The following is a 20,318-nucleotide window of genomic DNA, read 5'->3' as shown; positions in this document are numbered from 1 at the left end:
ACTTAAGTCTCAAAAAACAATGTAATTCAATACTAACAGTTATTGACTAAGTTCAAACAAAATATTTGAATTTTTTCGTGCTTGCTTCAAGACTACAGGAAGACAAATCTATTTCAGACCTACACAACAGATTACATGGAACCCAGGAAATGAATAGGGTATGTTACTTGATTTTTCTCACTGCATAAAACTGAAGAGTAATTAACCAAAATCTGAAAAAAAATGAGTATTAGCCTCATTGAAACAATCCTGCCAGATTTAAATTTGAATAATTACAAAGGATCCTAGGCACCATAATACATATGTTAAATGTATACGGTATGTTCTGAGAGTACTTGAGCTCCAAGGGCTGAAGGAAATTAAGATGACTGGCACACACAAGTAGGACTGGCAAGTAGCAATCTTTAAAGCCTCTGTTCATTCCACAATTATATACTTTGAAAATATACTGTATTTACTTGAATACAAGATAAGGTGCTCCCCCCCCCCCCCCCCGCCCTCCGTCTCCACAGAGAAAAAAGCCCCTCAACTTATATTTGCCTACAATGGGGTGAGCAATTATTTAAGCTGGAGAGCCACGTCAGGAGTTTTGGTGCGTGGTTGAGGCCCCCCCCGACTCCTCCCCACCTGCCAGGCCGGGTCAGGATCCCTTCCTCCCCCCACAAGAGCTCACCAAAACTCCCTAAGGGACTCTGCCCCAGGGCCTGGCTCTGCACCATCACCACCCAATGATCCCGGCCCCGGGGTCTCCATGTAGACTAGACCAGCCCAGCACCCACGTGGTCAGGACACACTTAGCGAGGCAAATGCGATGGGGTCATAAGCGGGTGGGGAGCTGTGTCTAGGAGACCAGGCAGGCAAGACCAGGATTGTGGATCAGTGACAACACGGGGTCAGGACCTGGAGCAGAGCTGGGATCCTCTCCTGGCATACCAATGCCCACAGAACCAGAGCCCGTCCCACAAGCCCAGGTCCAGGCCCAGCCCCACCCACCTGGCCAGCTCCCAGATGCTGCTCCTTGCCCGCTGAACTGAGCATGCCCTGCCTACACAAGTCCCAGGCCAGTCTCAGTGGAGATGCTGCCCATCCTCACCATCTGGTGCAGGGCAGACAGACTGGGGCTGCCAGGAAGCTGAGTCCAGCTGCCACATTGCCTCAGCCCCATTGTGCAAGGGTGGTGGGATCAGCTTTACATGCCACATCCTGGGCTGCCACCTGGGCTGGGCAGGATCAAGGGACCCATCACAAACTGGATAAGCTTGTCTCCTGAAAGCTTGCTAAAGAAGAATTTTTCCAACTATTTGAGTTGGTCTAATAAAAGATTTACCCAAAAAACCTTGTCTGCCTAAACCAACACGGCTACAACCTACATCCCAATTGTTACATCTATGTATTTCAAGGTCAATCTATTAGATAAAAGCGCCAATAGCCCCACTGAAGTGCCCACTCTATACAGATGCTGCAGAGCTGGGCTGAACTAACACTGTCTCTTCTGGACATGTGTTGTTCTTGGAGCAGGAGCACACCAAATTTCAAATAAAGCATGTTTCAGGGGGGTTCATGTCTGCAAGCAGCCTATATGTATTTCAAGGTAAGTGTTTTCACATATGCTCCTCACTTCCACGTGCTCAGGGAGACCAGGATCTGTCAGTGGAGGGAGGGGGTGGGGAGAGGAGAAAGGGGCTGCAGGGAGAAGAAGTTGGGGGAGGCAAAGGTCTAATAGGCTACCTGACCCCCCCCCACATATTTATATTTTCCCTGCTATAGCAGTGAGAAGGGGATAAATTCAAGCCAAACCTCCAATAATTAGATTCTATACCTGGAAAATTATAAACTAATTTATACATTTTCCATATATAGAATCTAATTATTGGAGGGGATCACCTTATAATCAAGATCGTCTTATATTCAAGTAAATACAGTAAAAGTTTAACCAACTGCTATTCTTATTACCCTGCTAATATTTTTCTCTCCACCAATGAGGTGAGGCTTCCATGTACTGACTTTATCAGTGAGTTCTAGCAGAGTGCTTCAAACAAGATTTTCAGACATATCAGCCCCCCATTCTTAGCTGGTGTAAATCAGCACTGCTCTATATACCAGCTAAGGATCCAATCCGTTATATAACGTTTTGCTCCATCCCTACTTTAAGAGAAGGCTACCTGTGTAAGCTAGCAATTTGTCAGTCCCTCAGATGATTATTTAAGATAATTTCTTTTGTCATCAATCTGTCCTTTTCCTACCGGATTCATTCACTCATGTCATAACTTGGTACTCACAAAATTTTCATGGAAACAATTTCTTACAATTCCTTGTAATATTAGTAAAGATATTTAATCAGGAGAATTTGGGAAGAAATAATTGTTCATGTGACAGTATATAGTGCATAATGAACCTATACTAAATATATAACAGTCACAGTATTATACAATTGAAGTAAAAAGATTTTTGATAAAAGAAAAACAATTAGACCTGGAATTAAACAAAAAAGCCCTCACAAACTTGTTCTGATACTTATGCCATTTCAGACCAAAACACTCAGGAAAAGAAAGTCTACAGGTTTGCCATTTTTAACACATTAATCAATTTCTCAACATCTTCTATCCAACTCAAAATTTACTCTACACCAGATTTCATGACCTTTTTTTTTAATCACTACTGAGAGAATTTTCCATTCATATGCTGTTTATTCACCAGAAATGCAAAGCACTTCACAAAGATTCAGATAAGTAAATCTATTTTACATGCAAATAAACAGACACTATGGCTAGGAAAGAGAGGTGATTTTTCAATTAAGTTGATTGACTAGGGATAAAGGATGCCTTGTATTTGAAAGCTTGTCAAACTATATCCCAAGTATGCCACTGGTCCAATAAAAGATATTACCCTAAGAAATCCTGGCCTCTTGACTAAGCTAAAAATAGAAACCAATTTTTATCAAAAAACTCAGCTTAATTAATCCAATTTAAGTGGACTAAAATGGTGTTAGGTGGATTATTTTTTTTTAGCATCTTTAGTTTAACTGTGGTAGGCTGACTAAAGATACTAAACTGTCTTTGTACCAGTGGCCAGTGATGCTTTTAGCCAAATCAAGTCGTTTCAATTGAGCCAATGTAAGGTGTGTCAAAAATGCCCAGTGTATGTAATTTACTGAAATTCAAGGAACTGGGGGCAGACTAGCTGCAGTTGTAGAGAGCTCAGCATGGGCTAATTTACCTCACTTCTCAGGGCAAATTCTCAGCTAGCTTTGGTATGCTGTGGCTGCTTACAGACATGGAGAGAAAAAAAGGCCTTTTACTGGAAGCAGCAGTGCGGTAGTGTGACTCAGCTCTGCGCATCTGTATAGATCGGGCACTTCAGCGGGGCTTTTTGGTGCTTTTATCTAAAGTTGATTCAATCAGCTATTAGATAAAAGCCCCACTAAAGCATCCAATCTAAATAGATGCTGCAGAGCCAGGCTGAACTAATGCACTGCCTCTTCTGGGCATGTACTGGGCTTGGAGCAGGAGTGCACCAAATTTTAAGTAAAGCGCGTTTTTGGGGGAGGGAGGCAGTTCATATCTGCAACCAGCCTGTATATAAAAGTTCAGCTGAAAAAAAGCACTTTATAGCAGAAAGGAAGAACAAATAGATTACAAGCCTAAAATTACGTAAATCTTTAGTTGAGCTGGGAATTAATCTCAAGAGTTCTAAATTCCAGTCCCCCTACATTTTCCTAAAAATAAGTTCAACATGGTTGTCTTTAATTTGCTCTCCACTAAAAAGGCACAACAAACAAACAAAACACAGCAGCAACCTTACTTAGTTGAAATGGAATGTAAGCTAAGATTGGAATAGAAGAATGGTGTTTTAATATTACCGGTACACCAGGTTGTCCTACTGTAGATATTGGTGGAATTGCAGGCCTTGGATAAGCAGAAGACACAGTTGTTGCTTGTGGGGCTAAAGGCACTGCAGAAGGCTGGGGAGGGGCAGGAGAAACCATAGGTTTCAATTCAGTAGTTTTGCTCTTCTGTTGCTGTTGCAGAAGTCTGAGGGCATCCCTGTTGATCAAACAATAATATAACTAATTACAAAAAGAAAGCATAACTGACATAAGGAGGAAACATTAGTTTGTTGACTCTTAGAATGGTAATGGGAAGCTTCTGTGCCTTTAAACTCTGGTTATTAAATCAGAAATTAAAAGGCAATTATTCCAAACCAATAATTATTTATGAAGTAAAAATTCTTATTCTTTAGAAATAGTCTTATTTATTTAGACACACATAAATGTCCATAGATTATCCACTTCTGCTGGTGAAAGGAGTTAAAAACTGGGACAGCGCATAGCAGCTGTGTTATAAAAAAAAACACTTGTTGTAGATGAGTCTACGAACTCCACTTCATAGATCATCTGGATACAAAAAATCATGGACTAATTATAGACATTGGATTTCTGGCACATTATAACCTAAGTGTCATCTGATAACCCCAAGTAACTTTTCTACATTTACCAGCTACGTTCCATCACTAGGTCAACATTTCCCCCTTTCCCCAACACCTGTCTGTCTCGCACCTTGTCTCCCATCACCTCTGATCCTTACTGCCGTGCATTGCATTTTCACAGACCTGCATTTTTCATATTAGCTTCTATTCCATCATGGAGAACATAAAATACCAGCAGACTCTCACTATACCAGAAGAAGGGTGTTTGTGCCTGAAAGTTTGCAGAGAACAATTTTTCCAAATATTTAGTTGATCTAATACAGGATCTCACATTTACCCAAAGAACCTTGTCTGTCAGTGGAAGACATGCTCACATTGTATTTGGGACTCAACAAATAAAAACTATTTCATTTGTATTATAATAAACACAAGCAATCACAAACAACTGCTTTCGCTATGTTCCATGGTCTAGTTTAGTTTTAAGTGAGGTTTGGAGGGTTAGAGGATTTTAAGTCACGTTACATGATTCATTAAACTGTACAGCATATAGGCTTCATTACATGATACTACACAAGACTGAGTTTAAATAAAGACTTTGAATCCAAATAGTTTTAAGCTATATCCTATGAAAAAACAAATGGAGTAGTAATCACTTCCACTGAATGGTTACACAAACGTGAACACTATAAAGGAATTAAAAGTGAATATGCTCATTCAATGGGACAATAACAGGGACTACCTTGCAAGCTTCTGGGTAAGCATACCTTTAAATATGCTGTTAAATCTTGGGCAAAAGGCCCAGTCCCACATATTAGGCCTGTCTACATTATCAGGGTTTTTTTCGTGTAGCTATCCTTGTATAGTTAAACCAGTAAAATCGTCCTATTGCAGATTCAGTTATAATCAGTATAAAATGCTTATAAAACCAGGGTTACATCTAAACTTGAAGTAATTTTCTTGCACACTGTATTCTAGACACTACTTTACTGGCAAAGCTGTGCTTAATACAGCTACAGTAAATTTGAATTTCTTTTAAAATAAGCATTTGTTACTTAGTATAGGTATTGTACCAAAATTTAAAAAAAAGATTAACTGAATAAATCGAATTCTTCCTGGAATGCTATTATTTCTTTGGGAAAAATAAGTAGATGTCTTAATTGTGACCAGTTTTCCCAGTTAATACATTAAACCGTTAGAAAATTCTTTCAACATTTTTAAAAATGGCAGTAATAAGGGCTTAATTAAAACCTTCTGCTTATTATACCATTTATACACTGCATGGAAGTCATTTTATGGGTTTTCCTTAGCTTTGAAATGAACATAAAATTATAAAAATTTTATTAGCTCTATTAACCTTTATTTTTAGATTAGGAGATTCATTTATAAGTCTTTAAATTTTATGAGTGAAAGGTATATTTCTTTCTACAAATTATGCATTATGCATTTTATTAATACAGAGACAGAAACAAACCCTAATTCAGTGAATGTCACAGGGTATAACCAAAGCATTCATTAAACTAAAGGCCTTAAAATAAGGATGGCTGGTAAGGGACACAAATACATTTCAAATTAAATGGATTTTTAAAAACTTCTATAGTATTTTTTTTTTAATGACATGTAGTTGGCAGCAACCCCACTTTTCAACTGTTCTACAGAGAGAGAGAGACAATTGTAAGCTGGATAAATTCATGGTCAATAGAGCATCCATTCATGAGTAAGCACATTTTCCTTCCCACCACACACATTTAAGTGAATAAGTATCTTTGACAAATTGTTACTTTGGAGTCTGCAGAGACAGGCAATTATGTAGTTACACTATGCTACGTTACCATATCTAGATGACCCAGATACTCAGAAACGTGAATAAGTTCCATTTCTGCTACTTACGGTACTAGTTTGGCACAAACTCACATACAGCCCTTGTTCTCAAGGGTAACTGCCTACTTTTAATACATTTTACAGTTTAAATAGGCAGGATGAAAAAACAATATACTGAAAGACAGTAAATTAAAACACCAAATGGTGTAAACGCTCATAATTTATCAGACAAATGGTATTTGTTGGAGAGTACACTAGCATCCCCTAGTGGTGGCTATACAGCAAGTACTGTGCTGTTCCCTTTCCCTACAAAGGGGGAAGGTGAGCAAGGAATACAGGTTTCCCTCACTTTATGTGGGTTCCGTATGAGTGAATTCACTCTTATGCGATGACCCTTTTTATACCAAAAATTTGTTATGTGCAAGGTAAATTCATTCTTATGCAATCAGTGTGGTGGAAGCCCGGAGTTAGCTGCTTTGTGCGGTGCATTGTGGGACTGACACGCACCAAAATATAGGCTCCTGTGTGGATCTGTGCTCCTTGCTCGTTGTCTGCGACACATGTTTCTGTAGTTGCCACCCCCATCATGTTAACTTTCACCACCACTGCGTGCTTGTGTGTACTGTCTGCTGCTGGCGAGTACCAAAATTGTCTTGTAAAAGTGGTAGAAATGGGGCTGGGCCATCAGTACAGTCGAGGTCTTGGCACGTATCCCTATTCGTTACATTGTAAAGTGGGTTCCCTTTATGAGAATTTGAGTTATGCGCCATTTTCCAGGCATGCATGTATAGCATAAAGCGAGGAAAACCTGTACTAATCTAATCAATAGATGTTCCTTTCAAAAGCTACACTTACTGTGAGACTTGTATCTTATAAAAAGAATGATAATATAACCTGCAGTACCTGTGGATTTAAGAGATGTCATAATTAGGGCCACACTCACTGTATGCATGGACAGGTCTCTTTATGCCTCTTCATATTCCCATGCAAGGACATAAAGTGAAGAAACAGTTGCGACTCTTTGCATTCCCCTGCAGTTTGAAACTTAAAACCAGGGATCCTGGTCTTCTCTGATAAAAAAGAAAAATCCCCATTTTTCAGATATAAAAAAACCCCCCAAATCCACATTTTTCCGTTATTAAAACCACTACAGATGTATATGTATATTAGTGGCATTCCATTTTAATCATGGAAAAATGTGGATTTTGTTGGACTTTTTTAAATCTGAAAATTGGGTTGTTGGTTTTTTTTTTTAAATCAGAGAAAACCAGGATCTGTGCTTATAACACCAAAGTGGTGAGGATAGGCAGGTCCTGAGTTCTGCAGGGGCAACACTATCTTGAAGCAAATGCATAATAGCTCAAAATAAATTCTTACTTTTGTATATTGTGGGGGAGAGGTATGTGGGGAGTATGTTGTGTGTGGCTGGGGGATAGGTGCATGTGTGGTGGGGTGTGGGTTAAGTATTTGCATGTGGGGGGCTGCCCAAGCACTAGGTCCTGGGAGCTGGCCAGGGGTAGGTGAGAGGAGGGATAGGCAGGGGGCACGTATAACAGAGCTCACCAGGGTGGTGTAGGTACAGTCTGCCCCCCCGCCCCCCCACTCACCTCTGGCCCACAACTGCTCCCAAACACTCCAAATGGGGCTGAGCCCTGTCCGCTCCCACCTGGAGCAGCCTGCCTTGAGTTCCTGTCTGCAACCTGCCCCACCCACCACTGCTTCCCCTTTCTACCTGCTGTCTGGAGTGCTGCAGCAGGGACAAAAGGAGGATCCACTAGAGGCAGGGGGAGCCAAGCAGCTCTCCAGCTGTTGCAGCAGCAGCAGCCCCACTGGGAAGCTGTGAGCTGGGGCCAGAGCCCTCTGGAGTGAGATTGGGAGAGCAGCTCCATACAGGCTGCAGCGGGGGCAGTTGTGGGCTGAATATAATTAATTGGTGGGCATCTGCCTGCAGGCCGAATCCAATCAGCTTGTGGCCTGGATCCAGCCCGCGGGCCATATTTTTCATATACCTGCCTTAAGGGAATGCTATACAGATAGTGACCGAGTGAAGCAGGCCCAGTGCTATTCATGAACTATCCAGGAAGAAACTAAAAAACCCCACATCTCTTTGTAGTTGAAAGTAGTTCAGCTTACTGGAGTAGAACGAACACAGGCACGAGCTTGAGGGAAAACAGACACAAGCTAGTTTATTCTGATAGAGATTTTTCTACAGATAAACCTATATGGATTATTATTCTCATAGATGTTACATAAACCAAGCATAAGTCCTCAAGCAGAAAAACTGGTGCACACAGCATTTACTGGGAATGTGGTTCTCCACAGGCAGAAGAGGCACCAACTGTGCTTGTTTTTGATGGGAATCAATCCATTACAAGAAAGATAAAGATTGAACTTGTTGGTGCAGAGCTTACCATGAAAAATTATAGTAGATATACAATGCTTCACTCTGCTAATCAGAATATGTACAAGGAAGAAAACTGTCAGCTATCATTACCCCTCCCCCGACACCCGAGACTAATTTAAGGAAAATAGGCATACAACTGAAGCTTCCATCACAGAGTGTAGTTGGAGGAAGAAAAAAAAAACCTCACACCCCTTAGCTAAAATCTCAGGTCTCTGGCACATGTTTATTTAATGGTGCAATGGGATCTGATGCCCAATCCCAAAAACCACACCTCCAGTAATGTACCAGTTGCACCATTACTACTTGCCAGACCAGGGTGGTGCATGAGATTATGATAAACTGAAAGCTGGGTACGGCAGCCCCACATGCAGGGCCAATAGTCAGCTGATTGTCAGCCCCAGCCGGCACAGCCCTAGGTCCAGTTCTTGGTTCCCAGGCAGCCCTGAATCTAACAGCTGATTGTCAAAACCCCACATCTGATAGTCCTGGCTTTAAAGGAGTGGCTCTGGCTTTAAAGTCCTTCAGTTCTCTTACTGGGAGCCTTGATCACCTGCACCCAGCAGTCTGGCCAGATGTGGGGTTTAAAGATCCTGATGGGGAAGCTTTTTAGTTCATCCCCTACCCCACAAGTCTCAGACTAGAGCTGACAATCATCCCAGTGCAAATCCTGGTCCCGAAACCAACCATCAGAATAATAGGTATTTACAAAATCTGTAATAAATAAAAAGTTTATAAAGGATGTTGTATCATTACTAAGCATTTTATTAAAACAGATACTGGGACTGAAGCTGAAATAGGTTTTTAACAGCTTCATTTTCATGCTATAAAATACTATTGTGTCTGCAGCTGGTTTCTGTGCGTTGTTAGTTTTTGGATACTTTTACAGCAATACATAAGTGCTTAATAATAGTAATAAACAATAATAAGGTAAAACCAAAGGTGCAATTTATGTGTTTACTTTCATTTAGAAGTCACAGCTTCTTTAAAATGTAGTCACTTTCTCTATGTTTCGCAGGAAGAATGTGTAGCTACTTATCAAAGTGTAGCTTATAAATTAAGTTAAACATTGCTATCGTCCAGTAATAATTAAAAGGTACTGAATTATGGCATCTATCATTTTTAAAATTGAGATTTACACTGAATGCTCATTTTGGTTTCTATTCAATTTTGTTGTTTTATTCATTCTTCCACTATTATGATAACTTTCATAATAGGTCTCAAGAGTATTTTACAAACAATAATTAATCTATACAGAGCTCCACACTTTACAGATGAACAAAACTGACACAGAAAAACAAAGGCCCCTGACAGGTGTTCATTTAATTGCATGATTGAATTGAACAAATTTTATCCTGGATCCCAAAAATCACCACACATCCTGCCATGCCACAAATGCAGGAAGGATTTGTCAGGTGGGGAGCACGACACTGGGAGTAAGTCCCTGATTCCAGGGTTCCCACTGATCTGTATATTCAAAGGGCAATAAAGGAATGGTGGTATTGTGGACTAGTCCCTGATGCTATGCTTCTCCTGGTGCCTTCTCAATTTGACAGTGCACAGAAAGCCCAAAAGGTAATGGGCTTCCTGCACTCCAGCAGGCTGACAGCCATGAGGCGCAGCCCTGCATAAGACTGCACCATGTAGATTTTAAATTTCCAATGAACAGGAAGCCCATCAGCTATGGAACCTTTTATGGTTCACTTCTTGTCTCGTCGCATTATTGCCAGAGCATGCAAGTTATTATTTATGGTGCAATTAACAAGTTAATCATGTCATAAGTAGAGGTGCACTGATACATCAGTCCAATATTGGATCAGCACTGATATAAAGAAAATTGACTGTTGTCAGAAATCAGCCTGATGTGGCCGATAATTTGGCTGATAAATGCCCATGCACACACGCCCCCACAACACAGCACAGAGGCAGCAAGGAGCACAGCCCAGATTCTTGGAGAGCTGCGTACAGCTGTTAAGTCTGTTGTGGTGGAAGGCCAAGGGTGGGGGGAAATGAATTCCCCGTCGTCGTCCCCCACCCCAGGAATTATTGTAATGATAGTCAAAATTAAAAAAAAAAAGAAAGAAAAATAAATGTATAAATATCTAGATATGTTTGGTACGGTCTAGTTATTTGGAACCTGTCTGTGTGCCTTCATGTGCATGTCCTAAGCTCTGTCTGTGCTCAGCAATTCCAAATAACTAGACCTTACCGTGTGTGTGTGTGTGTGTGTGTGTGTGTGTGTAAAAAACTTGTAAGTTGATATGAAAGACAAAATATTCTTCATCTTTTTATATAAAAAGATATCTCTACCTATATATACACATAGAGAGAGATATCAACCTATACAGATCTCTTTTATATAGCTCTCTAACTATACAGATATATATAGATATAAATATCTTTACATATATATACACACACACACACACACACACATATATATAAGATGAAGAGTATTTTGTCTTTCATATCAACTTACAAGTTAGATATCTATTTATATATGTTTGGTACGGTCTAGTTATTTGGAATTGCTGAGCACAGACAGAGCTTAGGGCACACACATGCACGCACGCACACACATCCAAATAACTAGACCTTACCAAACATATCTAGATAATTATAAATTTACTTTTCTTTTTTTAACTGTGATTATCATTACAATTACACACACACACAAATAGATGAACAGTATTTTGTCTTTCATATCAACTTAAAAGTTTCAACAACCAAAAAAAGAAAAAATAGGGAATCAAGACAACATGTCTGTAGATCCAAGGGAAAAAAGATTTTTTAGTCTGCTAAAACTACCAATTAAAATACAGAGTAAATCTGTCAGGGTTAAACCCTCTCCTGGAGCTGTCTTAAGTTTTAAAGGTATATATTATTTTTAAGATAGCTCGTGGGTAGAAAGAATCTTTTTAATGAACCAGAAAGGTAGATGTTTTAATATTTGCCTAAGTTCGATGGTAACCAATAATGACTGCTCATCAACTCGCTTATAAAAACATAAGCAAGCTGTATTGTTCACCTATTATTCTACCTTGATAGAGAGGCCAGAATTACTTACCCCTGCATATGGCATGTATTTTGCAGACTTCAGTTTCTTGTGAACATGCAAGATTACATCTAAACAATGAAATGCGTGTCTACAAATAACTACAAACATTTTTTTTCAAATAATATATGATAGTAGGATCTAAGTATTTGAAATCGTTTTCATTAAATAAAAACAGCAGGCTGTATCTTTAAAATATTTCAAAGTCAACTTTTTCTGTACAGAAGAAATAAGTTTTAAAGAAGGATATTTCTGTAGTTGTAATAATTATCTTCCAAGAAAAATCTGTGGTACATCTCCATGACTATTATAGAACGTTAATTAGATAGCTCAGACTCACAGAGGGTTTCCACCTGCCATAGACTAGTTACACACCATAAATTACTATTATATCATTTAAAAGAATTTCTAATAATGCACTGCTATTAGAAATGATACACCATCCCTCTTGCTTCCCATTTCATCCAAATCAACATAGGAAACAGAGGCTAGGGAAAATAATATTTTCTTTCACAGTTTGGCACTTACTGTATTCAACTTTAAACTTAAACTTGTCTTAAATATAACATTTCAAACTGTGCAGAGCCAACATATAAGATCAACAGACTTTTAACCAGTACCCTTAGATGTCTGACTAGATAGGGAACAAATGTATCCAAAACAAAATCAGCTTTTCTGCAGGAAATCCTCCCCTGTATGGCATTTTGAGAACACAAACACATACACACTTGGTAGTGCATCCTGCCAAAAGTTCCTGATCCAGAAATGGTGATCAGTTCCAGAATCAGCTGATTCCATGCTGCCATGGATAGAATGGTCCCTTGCAGATACTACACTTTTAAATGATGGCCAATCTCTCCAGAAGGACAATAAAATAGATTCTAGAATACCCCACAGATGAATTGCTGTGCCTGCTAAGGTCAGCAACAACCACTGGGGCCATGCCTAGATGAGCACGGCCATGCAGTATGTGGCACCACAAACTGCATGTTCAGTTGCTCTCTGTGCTGGAAGGGAGCAGCACAGAGGGTTTTTTAACCCCTGAATATCAAGGTGTCCAAAAAAACACAGCAGAAAAAAAAAGCAGAATGGTGCATGTGGTATGCCACCCAAAGCCAGTCTGGCTGGTCAGAGCCACACTCCACTTCTGGCCAGGCTCCATACAGCAGGATTACTGCTGCTGCAGCCCTGGGAGGCCCCCAGGACTCTAGGTAAGGCTGCTGACCCCAGAAGTAACTTGCTATGTGCCAGAGTACACATGGCACAGGCGTGTCGGGGGGACAATTAGTGGCAGCACAAGGTGCACCACCGCTAGCTGTCCCCGGGGAACCAAACGTCCATGTACATCTGGATGTGGCCTGGGAGTGTAAACAGGAACTTCAAACTCCTCATAAAACTGCTTGCCTCTGTGGCTGAATGGGCAGCTGCCCAACACTAGGTTACAGCTCAGTTTGGGGACAGTCAGCCACTTAAAGGGTTGCGATGGAGAGCACTACAAGGGCTACAGTCTCCTCCAGGTGCTTCCACAGCCAGACAGTCCCCATCTCTGGAATCAAACAGACAAAAATACAGTCATTTTGCATCAAACACCCCCCCCCCCCCCACACACACACACAGAGCTTCCAATATCCTCTCCCTTGGTCTTTCAACTTGTGAATTCCTCCAAGGAAAGGACAAAAATGAAAAAAAAGAAAAAGAATAACCATGTAATATAAAAACCATAATGAAATTTGGGCTAGGTTAAAATAAGGAAATTAATGGTTTAATTACAGGATTGCAGTAGGTTTATACGTACTCTTTAGTGAAGATTCCTCGAGGTCCAGATGAAGTTTCATTGCTTGGGTCAAGTCCATGTGTCTCCAGAATGTTACGGGCAGCAGGACTTAAACGAATCCTAAAATAAAAATATATAATCTAAATAATCATCTTAGATTAACATGTAAAGTCTCTCAAGAGCTACTGTAACCAACATGCTATAATTCAGATCTTCAGTAGCAGCTGGGGAAGGACACTGCAAGTCAGTGAGTAGAACACGAAGCTCAAAGCTCACTGTACTCCACTGACCCCAGGGCAGCAATATGTATGGCTGGTCTCTGCACCAAGTCGGTGAGACTGTACTAAATTACATCAGTTTCTGGGGATCCTAAAGGTTCAAAAAGCCAAAGCTAGAGATCATCTCAAGTTTAATGACAGGACAGCCATCTCCTCTAGGCCATTTAGAAGAAATAAGGTGGTGTGTGTCTCAATACCATTGGTGTATTTTCTGCTTTACATGGTCAAATGTACTTACTTCTCAAGCATTATATGCTTGGGATTATATAAGAAATATAAATCACAATTGCTGTTCATTGTTTCAAATCAGTTATCTCACATTTGCAATTAGGACCTTCACTAAAACAGGTTGCATTCTTACATTCTTCTGTTTGAAAAAACTCTTGACTTAATCCTTGTGGGTATTCTGAACATCCTCCTACTCTAGCAAGCATGCAGATAATGACCTCAATTAGTGATTTTCACATGGCTTCCCTGGCTGAGTTAGGACAGCCTGAAGGCTAGTAGCAAAAGTATATAAACAAATCTGGCATGCAATTAGGCAAGGAACCATAAAGCCACAGAATTGTTTACTGACTAACCACACTACCAAGAAGTTTTATTTCTCTAACAGTCTATATTTAACAAGTCTTAGCTCCACACACCAATCAATCAGTTGGACACAGTACTCTGTCCAGTTATAATAAAGTATACAACCACCAGCAGCCCATAGCCAGGATCTTCTTACAATATATAAAAAAGCATTATAGATTTATGAAAAAAGATGATTCAAAAGTACTGCTGCAATTTTGTAGACAACTTCTATTAAACTAACTAAATCAATGATTTATAGACCGCCAATGCTTGCACTGTCTTGCTGTGGTAAACTAATTTTCTATTCAAGATATTTATACTGATTATTACCAAGCTGTCCTTACAAATTTGCATTCATTTAATGACAGGCACATTTCTTATGTCAATAGTCTTGAATGTTTCACACCCACCTACTAAGAAAACAAAAAGAAGTTATTCTGTGTGACACCATTTCATACAGATTAGAGAAAGTGGGTTATAGTCTACTAACATATCCACTCTAATGTGGACACACTTATTTTAGTATTGGAACACTTGTTTTTCATCTTAGTTTAAAATCTCTCCCGTGTGACATGAGCTAAAGTGGCAAAAGAACTCCGATGAGACTAAAAAAGCAGCCACGCTGAGAATTATGTCTGTGTAACTATATCATTTTAAGTTCACACTATATGTTATAGCAAAGAGACTTGCCTGCATAGCAAGGTCTAAATAAATCAGACAAAGTTGTAAGAAGGTCTCAAACAATAATTCAGCTTTAGATACAAGACAGCACAATTTATCAAGATCACTAATTTCATAAGAGTTACACAAGGGATGAATGCGGCCCCAACTGTGGGACCAATGAAAACATTGGTTCATGCCAATATAGAGACTCACTGCAATTTTCCAGGTGGAGGTTCCATTTTGCTAGGGGCTGGAATCACAGGGTCTCCTGAAGTGGGAGGAGGTGCAGGTGCTTGTGGAGCCTGAGAAGGTATATCACTACCAATGTCTGCTGGTATTTCAACCTGTTTCCAGTCCTGTCCTTCTTCTACTAGCAAAGCAATTAGTGTTCCCAGGCGCACATTTTTACTTCCTTCTTCCATCTAAATTTAAAAGACAATAAGGATATTACAAGTAAGCTATATACAGCATCATCTCAACAAAACACCACCACCCAAACCAAGTAGATGTAGATTTTTCAGGCATACTAGTGACATGTCATCAGAAGAGAACAACAAGTTTTATAGTTTTATTCCTGTTACTAGTTAAAAAACAAACAAACCAAAAAAAACACCATCCAGGACCAGAATTAAACAGTTGTTACTAAAGCCAAGGTAAAGTGTTAACTTATACCAAAGTTGCTTTTTCTGAGAAATTTTCCATCTGTCAGGTGTTTAAACCCTCCAAGTTGGTGAGAGTTTTGGGTGACCCACACCTCTGCAAATAAACCTAATTTATTAAGTTTTCTATATGGAGTTAAGTATCTTATTTTAGACAACCAAGTTTGAAAGATATGGCTTACATATCTAGGCCAAATTATCAGCTATAGATAATGACATTGTGTGCAATGCAGTCCTTTTCAATTTTTAATCTTAAATCAAATATCCAAAGTCCTTGGAAACTTGGATATTGCATACAACAGCAATCAGGGAAACTGGAAAAAAGGTAAACCGTAACTACAGTTCCTCAACATTTCTGACATTAATCTTTGCTTCCTAATCTGATAACTGTTTCAGCATTACACATGCAGAACAGCTGTTCCATCCCACCTGAGAAGTGACAGCAGTTTTGTGGCATATATGTAACCCTTACAAAGTACACTGGGAGCGCCAAATTTGTAGAGATTGGTAAAAATGGCTGAATTCATTTGCTAGAGCAAATCAGACCCAGGCCATGTTTTATTGAAAATGCAAGGATAGGTCCTCTGATCAAAGTAGTTGCAATGTCACTTTAACCTGTCATTAAACAAATCCACAGACCGGAGGTCACCACCATTACAATCCTTTGCACAGGAGATATTCTTAGGGCATCTCTATTACTTGGCAATCCCCAAAATGTCAGAAATGCCCCTGGTTTCACAGGTAGCCAGGAAAAATGCTTGGCTGGACTGGTCCCAAACTCAGCTAGACTCAAAATAACAGAAAATGGCTGAAATATTTTTGTTGTAAAGCTAAACACCTATAGGTTGGGGAGTGTCCTTCTCAGCAGCTCGGAGGCAGAGAGGGATCTTGGAGTCACAATTGACAGGCTACGGGGTGGGCCGATGAGAACAAGATGGGGTTCAACACTGACAAGTGCAGGGTAATGCACTTGGGGAGGAAGAACCAGCGGCACACCTACAGGCTGGGGAACTCCCTTCTCGCCAATGTCGAGACCGAAAAGGATCTTGGAGTCATCATTGATGCTGCAATGAACATGGGCCGACAAAGCCGGGACGCGGTCAGAAAGGCTAACCGTACCTTGTCGTGCATCCACAGATGCATCTCAAGTAGGTTCAAGGAGGTGATCCTCCCCCTCTATGAGACACTGGTTATTTACAAACTAGTCAGGGGGGACCAGCAGGCATTGGGAGAGTCCCTGTTCCCCCAAGCACTCCCGGGAGTTACAAGAAACAAAGGACACAAGCTAGCAGAGGGTAGTTTCAGGCTAGACATTAGGAAACGCTATTTCACTGTCAGGGTAGCTAGGACCTGGAACCAACTTGCAAAAGAAGTGGTGCTGGCTACTACCCTGGGGGTCTTAAAAAAAAAGGCTGGACATCTGGCCGGGGTTGTTTGACCCCAGTACTCTTTCCTGCCACGGTAGGGGGTCGGACTAGATGATCTCCTCAGGTCCCTTCCAACCCTATCAACTATGAAACTATGAAGTGGAGGTGCAGTATCATACTTTAATTATCCTGTCAACCTAGAGAGAGAGTTCCGCCAGGTCAAAAGCCAAGACAACAAATTAAATTAAATTAAATTAAATTAAATTAAATTAAATTAAATTAAATTAAATGGAGAAGTGGCCACTTTTGAACCTGATAAAGAAAATGACCTGATAAAACATTTCACGTTTACACTACTGCCAGGCTAACTCTTTCATACTAAAATTTATGCTAAGGTTACAGTTTTTATAAAATTTAAAGTAGCATTAAGATCTACAGCAGTGGTTCCCAACCTTTTTTTCCCTGTGCCCCCTCACTGGAAGTGGAGAGCGGTGGTGGCAGCAGCCCAGAGACGGAAGTGTGGGAGGTCCCGGTACATGTCACAGCTTGCCTTTTCTGTGTGGCACCACCAGCATTGCCCCCACAACCCTCATCTGAGTCACGATCCAGGGTTGGAAACCACTCATTTATAGCAATATTTTGGGGCATCGTTCTCCCCCATTAAAACAATGGCCATGTTTAAACAATGAAAACTTAGTTTCATTTGAGAAAAAAGTGAGAACAACGATATGAATACTTTATTGTTATTATACAAAAAACTAGAACTCTTGGTTCCAAAATGATACCTTTTATTAGACCAACTGGGAAATTGCAAGAAAACTGTCCTTTTCTGCAAGCTTTCGGGGTCAAAGTCCCCTCGTCAGGCTCTGTGAAAAGTACAGATGGTACAAGATGGCAAAAAGTCCCCATAGGTAGGAAATGAACTTCATTTTTGCACAGAGGGAGCTGAAGATGGAAGGCTGTCCCTCTGGGTTCATGAGAGTGTCTTTGTGAGCTATGCTGAGTAGCATTTTGATGTGCTATTTTATTAAAAAGTAGCTCTTTTACTGCTATTATGACAAGGGTTTCTAAGGGATTCATTGCTTTAGTACTGACCATATAACATATAAGCCCAGATGTTAGAAAAAAAGATTCCAGACTGATTTCAATCCATATCCTGGCTAGGAAAATGTCAAAGTCACCCACAAATAATCAGGTTCATGTCATTCCAGAGAACTGCTTAGAGCAAGTAAAGAAAAAAATCCAGATGCTCATGTTATTACACTTTAAGAACTTGGAATGAAAAAAAAAATTGCAGCTTGAATCTATTGGAAGTACAATCTGCATGTCTTAAAGTGTAGTGATGTAAAACAGACTAGAAGAAAAATGTATTTAAAATTGACAAAGAAGCGCTCTATAAGATACTAATATCTTTAACTTGATGGCATTATCATATTTCTGACTTAACAAAGCATTTTGCAAAGTATAATAAAATATTTGGAAGTAATTAGCTTAATAGAAATCACATGCTAACACAAAAGCAACAAACATTATCCCAGAGTAAACATAAGCCACCACACTCTGAAGTATTCTTTAAACATTACATGACAGGAAAAGTTGATGGAATTTCCCAAATTGTTAAATATTTCCAGCATTTTTTCCTCGTAGATTATAAAGGTTTACATTTTATGACAATAACATTTCTCCTTTCATAATCAGCCTCATTTCTAACTGATCTCTCCAATAAAACCTGAAATGCATTTATCGTATCTCAAGTGCTTACTGGGATTTTTGCCATCAGAAGCAATATTATGAGGCATACTCAACAGGGGCAGCAGGATAACTATCCAAGACAACCGTCTATAACAAGTTTGGGCTAGTTCATGTCCCAGATTTACATAAGACATTAGCCGGGTGAGTAACAACGATGTTCACTCAAATCATTTTATGCTAAAACAGACATTATTTGTGGGTTTTTTTCTTCTTGAAGTCTCCTCTTCTGGAAGTAAATGGCTATGTGAGAATATTTATTTCATTTTTAATGCAAGCTTGTAACATACACTGTTGATGAGATAAGTTTGGAATTATGAACTCAATGCACCCCTAGCAGCTCAGGAACTAGAAGGCAAATAAAAACATTTTTTTAAAGTCTCATGATTTAAATTATGGGAGGCCTGACTTGTGATCTAGAATTGGAAAGACCCTTCAACATACAGAGATGCACCCTTAACTGGCTTTTTTATTCCAGACACAGAGCCTGAATGGACAGAAAGTTTTTATTTCTCTATAGGAGCATGGAGCTAAGAGGTGAGAGAATACAGGAATCAGTGCAGACTTGGCTCCATATAGCCAAATGCAAGTAAGTAGAGCTGGCATATGAGAGAAGAGCTTGTAATCTATACCCAAGAAAGGGCTGGAAGAGGGTTAGAGAGTTCCTCTGTTTTTTTCTCAAATTTCCTTCCCTGGATTGCTGCTGGAGTTGCACACTAACCTTCATATAGGCCAACAGATAAGGGCATAATCTAACATATTGGTGTAACCTGGCTGAAGATTTATAGAAGCAAGTATCAGTTCAAGGCTTTAATATTTCAAAGAGAAATGGTATAAATGAGAAATTGGTAATAAATATTGAATCCAGTTCTTCAGATGACAGGCATTCATCCTCTCTTCAGCCCATACAAAGCTGAGAGGTATCTGAGATGCAGTTCTAATTTAAGGACAATTTTTACTGCTACAAACTGACCAGCTAAAATTTCTGCCCACTTCTTCAGTTATTATCACTGCATTTTATAATAAAATCAAAACTATAGGTGCACACAACACAGGAAGTCTATCCAGGACATACACTGCAAGTGGTGCCCACAACAGACAAGCTCTCCAGGTGGGCAGTAGGGCCAGTCTGGATCAGGGTATACCAAAGTCAAGGCTGGTCCAGCAGGGCACCACATGCAGCCCATGTCACCGGGCCAGATGAATTGCAGTGACTTAAGAAAATTGTCCTCTGTCAATCCAAGAAACATCAGCTAGATTATGTAAAGGGTTGATGCATTTGGGATAGCTAAGATGTGGATGTAACACTTTGAACATCCTAAATAGACTTCACACCACAAAAAGGCCACTTTAGACCAGCTTAAACTTCCTGGAACATTTCAAAAGCACACCAGAAAAATCAAGTACTATTTTGAACTGGTGCTCCTTGAGCCAATTAAATATTATGTGCAGATACAGAGTATTCTGTGCCTAGTGTGCAATCAGTCCCCAAGCAGCTCAAACTGCACCACCACTCCTCACCCCTCCTCTGAAACTCATGCAGGACAACAGGGGTC

At 39.9% G+C, this 20,318-nt stretch overlaps 1 protein-coding gene across 1 annotated transcript in view; it reads right to left on the bottom strand.

Moving 5' to 3' along the window:
• The window catches only part of PDHX (pyruvate dehydrogenase complex component X), a 114,738-nt gene that overhangs the window by 42,073 nt on the left and 52,347 nt on the right, over window positions 1-20,318 (bottom strand). Inside the window, exons 4-6 of the mRNA XM_006257993.4 lie at window positions 15,201-15,409; window positions 13,495-13,593; window positions 3,860-4,043 (exon numbers count right to left, since the gene is read on the bottom strand). Coding sequence (XP_006258055.3) covers window positions 3,860-4,043; window positions 13,495-13,593; window positions 15,201-15,409 — 492 coding nt within the window. The remainder of the gene's footprint in view (window positions 1-3,859; window positions 4,044-13,494; window positions 13,594-15,200; window positions 15,410-20,318) is intronic.

The sequence above is a fragment of the Alligator mississippiensis genome, chromosome 2, assembly GCF_030867095.1.
Source record: "Alligator mississippiensis isolate rAllMis1 chromosome 2, rAllMis1, whole genome shotgun sequence".
Classification (NCBI taxonomy): domain Eukaryota; kingdom Metazoa; phylum Chordata; order Crocodylia; family Alligatoridae; genus Alligator; species Alligator mississippiensis.
This window is presented reverse-complemented; position numbering and strand designations above follow the sequence as displayed.